Below are 12,833 nucleotides of genomic sequence, written 5' to 3'. Positions count from 1 at the left end.
TTTCTGGAACAACCTTCCTTCATACGTATTTCCTGAAAATTACAGTCTACAGAAGTTCAAGTACAATATTAACAAATATTTTCTTTTGTCTTCTCAACCCAAGCACAGTACGAAGTACTATTGGTTCTAATACCTCTCGTGTTTGGGGTTTTCATAAAAAAAAAAAAAAAAAAACTGATGCCATAGTTTCTTTCTGATTATCACAATTAGTAGGGCTTAGATGAGTAACACTTATTAATCATTTGAGTGAGTAACTAGCCTAGCATAAATTTTTTTTTTAATACTTGTATGTTTTATTTTATGTGGTTTATGAGCTGTGGAGTAGGAGATGGGGAAAGATGTTGATCAGGATGGGCAACTCTAGCTTGATGATACACTTTAGTTGCCCATCCTGATCTACATCAGGATGAGTAACTAAGTGTATCATCAAGCTATATAGAAATGACAAAAATTTGTTAATAACAATACTGAGCCAAGTGAAAATAAGTAAGTGGGCTGCCGAGCTCTGACAAAATGGAAGTAAATTGTACCACATAAAAACTTGCCTTGCCCTTCTCTAGCATTGCATGTTTATGTTGTTGTTTGAAAGTGTTAACTGTCCAAAATGAAAAACTGTTTAAGTATTATATAAATAGCATTGAAATATGATCAACATCTAATAACAAGTGGGCATATCTGTTCCCAGATAACAGGTTTGCACATGCCATGGTGCAAATGTCATGAGATTGCAACGTGCATCTGGAGAGTCTGCCCACAGAGCTACTACAATTAATATGCAGTTGGTGGCAGATTTGTGTGTACAGTCTGTTTGGCTTAATCTCATAGATGCTCAGTGGGATTGAGATCTAGGAAGTTTGTGGTGGGTAACAGGAGATGAGTGAACTCTTCTCATTTTGCAAACCACATTTGTACTCATCTAGAATGGTAATTGCTCTTTTTTAAAGTAGTCTTTAGTGGGGAACAACAGGAACCTCCTAGGTATGTCTAATCCTTAACAATGCTCAAGTAGAGCATTGTTAAGCATTGTCCAGAGCTGGCCAACACCATTGTGTTTAATACAATATATAAGATACTTTGCATATTCATAGATTTTGTTTGGCCGGTGGGGGGGGGGACTTCCATCTCTGAGAGGATTCTCTACAGTAGACATGGCCAAAGGACTGATTAATTTACATTATAATAGAGAAAACATAACGTTATTATGTTATAACAAACAAGTAGATGGGGTAAGCATCTATTGTCTTACGTCTGTCCATCTGTCTACATGTAATGGAGGAACTCCCAGTGGATGGATTTTTTCATGAAATTTTATTTTTGATTCCTATTTTTTTTATGAATTTTTCTTTTTTTTTTTTTTGTGAAAACCTCAAACACGAGAGGTATTAGAACCTATAGTACTTAGTACTGTGCATGGGTTGGAGGTTGAGAAGATGAAAGAAGATATATTTGTTGACATTAGACTCGAACTTCTGTAGACTGTAATTTTTAGGAAATACGTATGAAGTAAGGTTGTTCCAGAAAATGGCAGTTAAATGAATAAACGAGGATGATGAAAAGTTGGTTCTGCAAGTTTGAAGTTGGACAGTAAATGGATGTTGGCCGGTGGTGGCATGTGTTTTGACTGTTTTGAAAGAGAGAGCTGGAATTATAGAAGCCAATTGAGAAGAACAGTGCCCATGGAAGTACCTGTAGAAAAGGCATGCAGCAGAAACAGAATGTCTAAGACAGAGTGTGGAGAGACTGTTAGAGATGAGTCATTAATTAACCTAATTGCCCTCATCTGAATGGAATCTAGAAGCCTGAGAGAGGTTTTGGGGGTACCACCCTAGATGTGGTAACAATATTCCATGGTAGGACGGATTTGCGATTTGTACAGAGTGAACAGCTGTTTGGAAGAAAAGTAATGCTGAGAGCTAAAGAGAAAACCAAGTTTTTTAGATGCGGAGGAAGCAATATTTGTAATATGCTCATGCAAAGAGAGATTAGAAGTCAGAGTAATCCCCAAAAGAGATATATCATCTTGCCTAGAAATCGGAGTGTCACCAAAGATAAGCATAGGAGCAGAAGAATCCTTTTTGTGAGATATAAGACAGGACAGTTTTAGAAGGATTGAAATCAACTAAGTTGTCTTTGCTCCACTGGAGATCGGTATTTAAGGAATTGGTAGTGGATATTCGAGAAGTTGAAGCTGATTGAGCAGGATGAGGTTTTTCAAACTGGAAAGTGGAATGCAATGTGCTATCATCAGCAAAACTATGGATAGGATTTCCAGTCAGTCGAAGAAGGTCATTAATATACATTATACAGGTTTGTATATTAATATACAGGTTTGTCTCAAATTTTATTAAAATTGGACAAATAGAAATCCAGCAATTATTATTTCTTTTTACATACAATTTGTATGGAAAAAAAAGAAATTTCATAGATTAAATGTAGTTTTAATATTGTGTTGTTAGCTTTAGACAGTCCATGCATGCTTTGCATGTATTGTTATGTAGGATTCATAAATGTGTGTTGCTTGTGAAGAGATACTGAGATAGATGGAGAGAGGGGGGAAGACTTAAAGAATATTAGAGAAGAATAAAAAATATTACACAATTGTAACTAAATTGAATGGCTAAGTTTTATATATGTTCTATAAAGTTATAATCTTATTAATTGATTAATAAGAAGATAACTGTATTTTTTAACTTCATATAATTACAGAAAAATAAAAAAATGCAATTAATTTTAAATGAAAATTAGAATGTGCTTGAAATGTAGCATATTTGCATGCATAACCTAACTTGTAATGGAATATGTTATCAGATTTAGACATTACTTAATAAGAAAAAGTTGGATCGGTGTCACATTTTCAGCATATGTTTTGTTGCTCCCTGGAAAGCTTTTAAGATCAGTCATATCCTTGCCCTTCCCTACCACAAAAATCTGTTCATATAAATGAAAGTATATTTTGTGTATATTACTCTAGAACAAAAAGTCAGTTGAGGCCAAATTTTCAACAAACGTGTTAATTTTTGGGAAAATTTCAGGTCCAGTTGAGATTTCACAACCCATGTTCTCTCCTTCCCTTACAAAAATTGGCATAACTGAAAGTATGTTTTGGCATTAATCAACAAGAAAAATGTGATTGCCACCAAATTTTCAACACATACCATATTTCCCCATGTATAAGACGCACCTTAATTTTGGGGCTCGAAATTTGAAAAAAAAAATGTATTACATAAAGTTATTGAACTCAAGTTTTATTCATCATAAAATTCATACAACTCCTCATCACTGTCAGAACTCCCATCCATTAGCTTGTCGTCATCTGTGTCTGATGACGAATCACTGTCTTCATATATTGCCTCGTCCTCAGTTCCATCTATGGCATTTGAAATCTGGTCTCCTGCTCCAAACTTTCTCAAACCAGATCTTAATCCAATCTTGATCCATCCAACCCTTGTCATGAACGTGGACAATCACTCCTCGAGGAATGTCTTCTTTTGGCATTGTTTTGCATTTGAAAATCAGCATAGGAAGCAGCTTGGTTCCGTCAGCACAACAAGCTAGAACAACTGTATAATGGCTCTTTTCATGTCCACTTGTCTTCACAGTTACAGTTTTCACCCCCTTCTTATCAACAGTTCTGTTACTTGGGACATTAAATTGAAGGGGGACTTTGTCCATATTTGCAATCTGTCCCAACTCAAACTGACGTGTCTTCCGACATTGAATGACAAAACGATGAAATGCAAGGACCTTCTGCTCATAGCTTTCAGGCATCTTTTGGGCAAGTCTGGTGCTTAGTCCATTCCGTTTCATGAACCTGAAGCACCAATTGTGTTCTCCTTTGAAATCAGTAACTTCTTTTTCATCAGCAATTCTTCTTGCCTCATGCTGAACCATCTTTGTGGACACAGGAATTCCAGTTACCCTTTGCTCCTCAATCCATATCTTAAAAATTCCCTCTTTAAATCAGGCCATTTTGCTGACACTTGCCTCTAATGGCCTTCTGCTGTAGCGTTTTCAGTAGGGTTTCTTCTTCCCGTAGCCAGTCTCGGATTGTTTTCTCAGTTGGAGGAGGACCAAAATTACGTTCAACAGCACGATTTCCAACCACTTTTGCAAACTGGATCACTTTTAACTTGAATTCAGCATTGTATGAAAATCTTTTCTGACCCATTTCTGGGCAGAACGTGGCAAAACGTAACCTAATATACCGGTAACAAGTGCGAAACAATGAGCACAAAGACAACAAGCGCAAAAAAGCGGGAAATGCAAGTAAAAAAATCTACAACCACTGTATAAGACGCACCCAGTTTTTAGACCCCCAATTTTTTTGAAAAAAGGTGCGTCTTATACATGGGGAAATACAGTATTCTGTTTTGTTTAAACTGACATGTTAAAGGGAATGTATTTTAATACTTTAGTAAGTGTATCACATGGGGTGACACACTTACTCAACCAATTTCTAACCCTATGAATTTAATCAGTTATAAATGAGCCATTTTTTAATATTTTTCACAATTTTTTGTTTTGTTAGTCAAAAATTTGACTTCAAAAATAATGTATCACCCTCATAGTGTTGGTAGTTATAAAAAAAAAAAAAAAAAAAAATTGAAAGCCTATTAGATAATTAGTTGCTTATAGCAAGTTTACATCAATATTTAAAATTGTTATAGTATTGAAATATTAGATTTTGGCTGCACCAAAAATCTAATATTTTTATCTGGTTAGTAATACTATAAATTTTATGAAAATAAAATATAGATTTTGTAACTATAATAAGTTTTGTATAAAAATTTGAAAATGTGATCTCAAGACTTATAATGCAGCTGAATGAATATTAAGTATAAAACTGCACTGCATACAGTTATTTGCTGAAGTTATAATATGAAAAATATGTGATTATACAAAGAGACCTCACAAATAAAACTTAGAAGCATGGGTGCAGCTGTGCATGCCGATTTTTTTGTCCTTTTGTAAACAAAAGTTCTCCAGTCTTGAGAACTCGAAATTTGAGTGTTTTATTACTTAAGTGAGAAAGTTTGAAAGATCAGTACTGCAAAAGTGAAAGTTGGAATTTTTTGGGGCCTCAAATCAGGAAACTTCTGCAGGATGAAAGCATTAGAAAAGCCTTTGTATTAGAACATGAAAGCATGGCAGTCTTTCAAATGGCTTTGTGGAAACAAAGCCATAGGTAATCACAAGTCTCCTGCATATAAAGATGGAATTTGTACATTGTGTGATGCATATTAAGAGATGTCATATGTTCTGAAACTTCATTTCTTGCATTCATTTCTTTTTTTTTCTCATCATCCACCATTTACATGGTGGATGATGAGTAGGGAATGATTTCATCGAGACATTAATTCAATGTAAAATCGCTATCAAGGTTACTGGAACATATGTAAGTTGAGCGACTACTGCTCCTGCTCAATGTTATACCCTGAAATTCCAAACAAAGTGTACTAAAGGAAATTATCTGCCCAACATTTGAATTGTATATTTTTTGGAACAGTGTCCAAAATTATTTTAACTACGTGTATAAAGTGTATTGGTTTTAACTTGCAAAGGTGATAAAAATGTGATTGTAGTCAGTCTTGTGTTTTGTAATAAAAACTATTTTCATTAACTTGTACTGTTAATATCATTAGTCATATTACAAAAACTACACATGCTAGAAAAAGCTTGACAATCAACCCCACAACCCCTTTTTTGTATACTCTGTTTTGCAGTACAAATGGTGCCTCCGTAGCCAGGTGGGCAGGAGCGGCAGTGCGTAGCAAATGCTTCTTGATTAGACCGGGGTTTGAGCCCGTGACCACCAAATACGGAGGATGCGGAAAGGTCAGGGAATGACCACCGCATATCCCCGAAGCAATATGGCCTTAGTTGCTAATGCTCCTAAAAACCAAATAACAACATAACAGCAGTACAAACTCTGTAAAGGCCAGAGAGTTTGATGACCAGTGTTATTTAAACAAGTTTAATTTCATCCACTCTAGATTAATCAGCAGTCTACTGTATGCCAATATGAATGTTTTTGTTATATTTTCCAAAAATTTTTAGCCCCCATATTTGCCAGCCCATCTTCATTTCTTCATTCATTTATAGCCATGTAGCTGATTTGCTACTAACAGGTTATCACAAGACTGTGGGAAATAGACATTAGTTCTGGATCCTGGCAGATTCTCCATAATCTTAACCTAGCTTGTTAGAATCATTTTCTAGTTAGATAGCCTAATACCCTTTGTCAATGAAGTCAGACATGAAGTTTTTGGGGTGGTGCAGACAGGTGACCAGGACAGTTAATGGGGGTTTTGTCAATTATATTACAGGAATTTTGCGAGCAGGGGTAAGGAGGGGATTGTCCCGTTTATAAGGTGGTGGTTAGGCTACATCTTGAGTACTGTTTACAGGTCTGGAAGCCTTATTTTAGAGAGGATATTGATCTGTTGAAACAGGTGCAGAGTAGGGCAATGAGAATAGAAAGGGGAACAAAAGGGTACTTTTACCAAGAAAGGCTTCAGTGTCTGGAAACTAGGCAGGCACCTAGGTGTTTAAGGTTTTGAATGGCTTCAGTAATCTAAATACTAATAACATCCCCCCCCTCTCTCTCTCTCTCGCTCGCTTGCTCAGACAGCAATTGCACATGAGGGGGGGATAAATTTAAATTGAAGAAAGATGGTTGCAGGACAGATGTGTGGAAATTTGCTTTCAGCCAGCAGTAGTTGATTTTTGGAAAACTTTATCTGGTGCTGTGGTAGCCTAAATAAGTTTAAGGCTCAGCTGGACAGGTATTTCGAACGAACAGAGGGGTGAAGTGGAAGTGGTTATTTTTTATTTATTTATTTATTTATTTTATTTTATTTATTTATTTTTTTTTGGCTGATGCTGCATAAGCTTGCTTTCTTGCATCAAATGCCTCTACTAATGCTAATGCTAAATTTAAGGAGGAACTAGACAAATTGTTAGAGGGTTCAGACCAGTGATGTGGGAGTGTTTATTTTTGTTGATGTAGTATAAAGTTATTTTCTTGCATCATTTTCCACTAATAATACTAATTCTATTTGCTAATTAAAAACTCTTTGTATAATTAAATTGTTAAATAGAACTACCAGATTTTGACATGAAATATATGTGTATGCTGTTATAAATAATTATAATTAAACATAATTTGAATTACAGGGAACTTTCACGAGTTTATTGAAAAGGCACACACAGTTCTGGTTCACTTGTTATCAGTAAAGAAATCAATCAAGGATTCTGTGCTATCGAAAGACAGAATTAATACAGAACTTGAGACAGAAATTGATACATGGGTATATCCACTCTTACAGATGTTTCCTCTTGAAATTACCCAAGATGAGGAAGTAACCAACCAGTTGCTCAAGCAAGCCAATTCAAAGTCATTAATAAAGTTAGCCTCTGGATATTTTAATCTTACCAATCAGTATATGGATGTTGTCTTAAAATCTCGTGCCATGTACGATCTACTTGTAGCTTCACCAAAGGTAATTAATTTTTTTAAGTAACAATGAAGTACATTAAGTACTTTTTAGATAATAAAGAAATTGTTTATGTAGGAAAGAAGTCTGCTTTATTTGTATAATAATGAATTGCTTACTAATTTAATGGAAGAATGTATGTTGAAGTCTTTAGTTTTTTACTATTTTGAGGGGCAGTGTTACATAATATTTGGTAACTTATTTTTTTAGTGGTAGTAAGATGATTATTATTAAATTAAATTTAAATTCAACAAATTCATTACTAATTTTATGAATGGAGAGTATTAATTCAGATATGCATTACTTAGACAGACCTCTAAGACAATATTTTAACTTTAAAAGTGTGGCAGTGCTGAGCCAACCTTAGATAAATGCAAAGGTTCACTCAGCAATCATAAATTATATGCATTTAAGTGAGGTAAGGCCAAGGAGGATGGGGAAACTACTGAAATGATTAAAATTCACTGGTATTTTGTTATTTAAATTGTAAAATGATATAGTTTGACATATACTACTTACTGTATTATTAATAATACAATAAGCAGTATATATCAAACTATATATACTACTTGGATAAAGATTAGCCCTATGTTATATTGCTGATGTTCAGTTTAGTGATTTTTTAATGCTTACTTGATTTGATTGCTAATTCATCCTGAATAACAACTACAATTGGAATCAGTTATAATGAGTGCCATGGGATCAGGTAATTTTGTTCAGTATAGCCCTTATTTATGGCGCCTCCGTAGCCAGGTGGGAAGGAGCAGCAGTGTGTAGCACATGCTTCTTGATTAGACTGGGGTTCGAGCCCGTCACCACCAAATACGGAGGATGCGGAAAGGTCAGGGAATGACCACCGCATATCCCCGGAGCAATATGGCGTTAGTTGCTAATGCTCCTAAAAACCAAAATAACAAAACAACAAAACCCTTATTCCTAATATCCTTGAACATAAAAACATGCATGTATTAATATAATAAAAGTGTTGACGTAATAAATAAAAGTGAATAAGCAAGTACAGATAAAAGTAAATAAATGAACAAAAGTATGCTTATTTAATATATGAGAACAGTATAAAATGTATATAGAACAGTATAAAAATAATTAAGCAAATAAAAAAAAACATCTACATAATTACTCATGGATAAGTCCTGTTTTTATAAAAATGTAATGTTCTAAATTGAGAACACATTAGCTCAGTGGTCCATACTTTGGAAACCAATGGACCAAGTTTGCTCAATATACACTGTGCTACCACTTTATTAGGTACACCCCTGCTGTGCACACAAATGATTTTTTTCCACAACGTTGCAAGTCACATGACCACAGTTGTGGATATAAATGCAGAACAACCTTTTTAGTATCAGTTAAGTGTACAAACTGTAGCAAGAATGGAGAAAAGGAGTGATCTAACGGATTTCGAACGTAGCATGGTAGTAGGTCAAAACATGCTGGACAAAGCATCTCTGAAATGGCAGTTCTCCTGAACTTTTCACACACCACAGTTTCAAGGATGTATCGAGAATGGTACAGTGAACAGAAAACATCCTCTCGATGGCACTCCTATGGAAGAAAATCGCTTGTTGATGAGAGAGGTCAGAGGAGGATGGCTAGAATTGTGCAAACAAACAGACGGGCCACAATGTCGCACATCACGTCAGAATACAACCTTGGTGCGCAGAAAAAATATCGCAATGGACCACTAGTTGCACTTTGTTGCGAATGAGCTACAATAGCCGACGGCCACATCGCGCACCTTTGTTATCAATGAAGAACAAGAGAACACGCCTCCTGTGGGCATGGCAACACCAGCACTGGACTATTGAGCTTTGGAAAACAGTTGCTTGGTCTGATGAGTTGAAGTTCCTGGTGCATCATGTTGATGGAAGGCTCAGAATTTGGTGAAAACATGAATCCATGGACCCGTCATGTCTGTTGACTACTGTGCAAGGTGGTGTGGGCAGTGTTATGGTGTGGGGAATGTTTTCTTGGCACACATTGGGTCCATTGGTACCCATAGGTTCATATCTGAATGCCACATCGTACCTAAACGTTGTTGCTGACCAAGTGCATCCGTTCATGTTGACAGTTTATCCTCAGTCAGATGGTTACTTCCAGCAGGATAATGCGCTGGTCCACAAAGTCTGAATCACTATGGAATTGTTCCAGGAACATGACAATGGCTTTTATTTGCTGCAGTGGCCTGCTCAGTCCACGGATCTTAAATCTATTGAACATCTTTCGGATGAGCTGGAAAGGGCTGTTTGCTGCAGGCCTACACCTCCATCGAATCTCAAGGAACTGCGTGACACACTCATGTCTGCATGGTACTCCATTCTTGCACAACATTTTTAGCATTTTGTTCAATCCATGCCTAGACGAATTCAGGCTGTTTTGAAGGCTAAAGGAGGCTCAACATGCTACTAGGTAGGTGTACCTAATGAAGTGGCAGCACAGTGTAACTGTGAGGCATGCTTATTATATATGTGAAATTTTTGTGTGTTAATGTTTGCAAACATTTACACACTTATAGCATTTTCTCACTATAGCTTTGCCCTAATTATATTTGAGTTATATGCTTGTTATAACTGAGTTTGACTGTCGTTATTAGGACACAAAGCTATTAAAAGCCTAAAACTGGTTGCCAGTCTAGATTGTTACACCTGGACAGAAGTCCTTATATGTTATTCATACAAAAATATTGAAGATAAAAAGCTTGAGATAATGAAATTATTAGTTGCATGCCGTTATTGCACATGCATCATTTAGCACGTTATGAAGAAAGCAAACTAGGTTTGTTACAAAATGTGCCCGTCTCATATTATGAAGCACATCCAAATCGTACAAAGGTTGGTAGGTTTGTTGTTGCAACAAGACTTAGGAAAATTAGGCAGATGGACTGAGAAGTGGCAATTAAGGTTTAACATTGATAAATGAAGTGTACTGCATACAGACAGCAATAGTCCTGGAATAAAAGAATAAAATATCATTTTTTGTGGTACCACACTTAAGTTGGTGGAGAATGAAAGAGACCTAGGGGGGGGGGGGATTTTACAGTTCAACACGAAGTTCCCTGAGCAGTGTAGGCAGCTTATGGGATTTCTGTTAATGATATACAGGAATTTTGCAAGCAGGGGTAAGGAGGTGATTATCCCCTCGTATAAGGCAATGATCATGCCACACCTTGAGTACTGTGTACAGGTCCGGATGCCTCATTTTAAGAAGAATGTGGATCTCTTGGAAAGGTGGAATCAAAGAGCAACCAGATTAGTCAAGGACACAAAAGGGGTGTCCTTGACTAATCTGGCTCTAAACTGAAGTCTTACTATGAAAGACTTCAGTTCACCAAATTTTAACACTTACTAGGCACCTGAGGAGGGATCTCATTGAAGTATTTAAGGCTTTAAATGAATTAAGTAAACTAAATATAGATGTCATCTTTACTTTAGGATGGCTGCAGGATAGATGTGCAGAAATTTGCTTTCAGCCACAGATCATTGTTGGAACAGACTTCCATCTGGTGTTGTGGAAGTGGGATAGTTTGAATAAATTTAAGGAAAGGATGAGGTGGTAGATTTTTTTTTGGCTGTTACTGTATAAGCTTGCTTCCTTGCATCATTTGCCAATACTGTCTATTAAAGATATCACTAAGAGTTACTTCATAAATTATATTTCTCTCAGTTTTGCTATTTATATCATGTGCCACTACTTGGATAGTCAGCTGCAGTGCTTGCTGGAACTTTGGCTAGACATCTATCAGGTTGAAGACCTGATAACCAGTTAATGATATATTTCTCCACTATAAAGCAAGATTTTAATCTTTTCATACATAAACGTATACAGAGCCCCCCTAGAGGCTTATATTCAGCCAGATTCTCATATCACTTGCCCATCCCCTCTACTAGTTTGTTTAGTTCTTCCTTGAATTTATTCAAACTACCCACTTTCACAAAACCAGATGTACCAGATGGAAGTTTGTTTTAACAATCAACTACCTGCCTGCTGAAGGCAAATTTCTGCATGTTGGATGATAATTTACTGCAAAATTTCCAACACTGAACTTTTTGGGGGTGCATGAATCATTTTTTTTGCAATGAATGTCACTTAAAATTATTTCAGTGGAACCATTATTTGTTAAAATAAATTCTGCTATACTTTCCTAATATATAGAAATAGTAGTTCTGCCTTATTTAAATATTGAACTTTAAAGTCAGTTTGTTTGTTATTTGGTTTTTAGGAGCATTAGCAACTAAGGCCATATTGCTCCGGGGATATGCGGTGGTCATTCCCTAACCTTTCCGTATCCTCCGTATTTGGTGGGCACGGGCTCGAACCCCGGTCTAATCAAGAAGCGTGTTACACACTGCTGCTCCTGCCCACCTGGCTATGGAGGTGCCTTTTTAAAGTCAGTAATAAATAAATAAATTGAAATAAAGTAAAAATAATTGTTCAGAGATTGTTTTAAAAGCATATCGTATTTATAAGAAATACTGTATTGTATAAAATTTTGATAAACCTAACTTTATGGTAGAGCAAAACATAAATTTCTCTTAATTTGCATGTATAGTAGAGCATCAAAAATCCAAATGTCAGTAATTCGAAATGTCAGTAATCTGAATGAGCCAGCATTTATTATTTTTTTTTATGCTGGAGCCATAAAATAATTACAGTAAGTGCCAGTTATTGTGATCACATTTGCGAATTGAATTTTGGTTCTATTAAACAGTAATTCTAATAAATGAAAATCGGAGGAATATTATCGCACAACGCAAATTTCATCTGGATCCTGAACTTCACATCTCTAATTTTTTACCAGTCACTACCACAGGCTATAAAAATGAAGATATAAAGCACAAATTTACACCTTTGTTCCTTACCAATTAACAAAAGTAAATGATATGTGAAAATTAAAAGAATATTATTCACAGGTTAGCAAAATAAAAATAAAAATTTATGCTTATGTACATAGCTTAATTAATATACATATAATACTAACTAAACATAACACTTTGTAATCTGTTATTGAACACACTTTGTAATCTGATATATCTGTTCACTGACTTTTTTTTTTTTTTTTTTTGGTTGTAAAATCTAAAACAGTAAAAAAATTAAGTGTCAATCAATAACAAAACATGGCACGTAGAAATTGCAACTAACACAATACTTGCAAGTAAGATATGGAGTAAAAAGATTCTGAACACAGTTTTTACAGAATTTTATTGTAACATACTGTAGTTTTCTTCATCTTTTAAAAGGAAGCAGAAATTTTTAACAATTGAATCGAAGATTGAGATTTTAAACAGACTTTCAAAGGGAGAAAGTGAATCTTCGTTAGCA

General features: G+C 35.5%; 1 protein-coding gene across 2 annotated transcripts in view; it reads left to right on the top strand.

Annotated features, from left to right (window-relative positions):
• The window catches only part of PGS1 (Phosphatidylglycerophosphate synthase 1), a 73,741-nt gene that overhangs the window by 36,942 nt on the left and 23,966 nt on the right, over window positions 1-12,833 (top strand). For both annotated transcript variants that reach the window (XM_090375052.1, XM_090375051.1), the window contains exon 6: window positions 7,177-7,502. In XM_090375052.1, coding sequence (XP_090231178.1) covers window positions 7,177-7,502 — 326 coding nt within the window. The remainder of the gene's footprint in view (window positions 1-7,176; window positions 7,503-12,833) is intronic.

Source organism: Mastigoproctus giganteus, chromosome 6, assembly GCF_048544385.1.
Source record: "Mastigoproctus giganteus isolate SK-2022 chromosome 6, ASM4854438v1, whole genome shotgun sequence".
Classification (NCBI taxonomy): domain Eukaryota; kingdom Metazoa; phylum Arthropoda; class Arachnida; order Uropygi; family Thelyphonidae; genus Mastigoproctus; species Mastigoproctus giganteus.
This window is presented reverse-complemented; position numbering and strand designations above follow the sequence as displayed.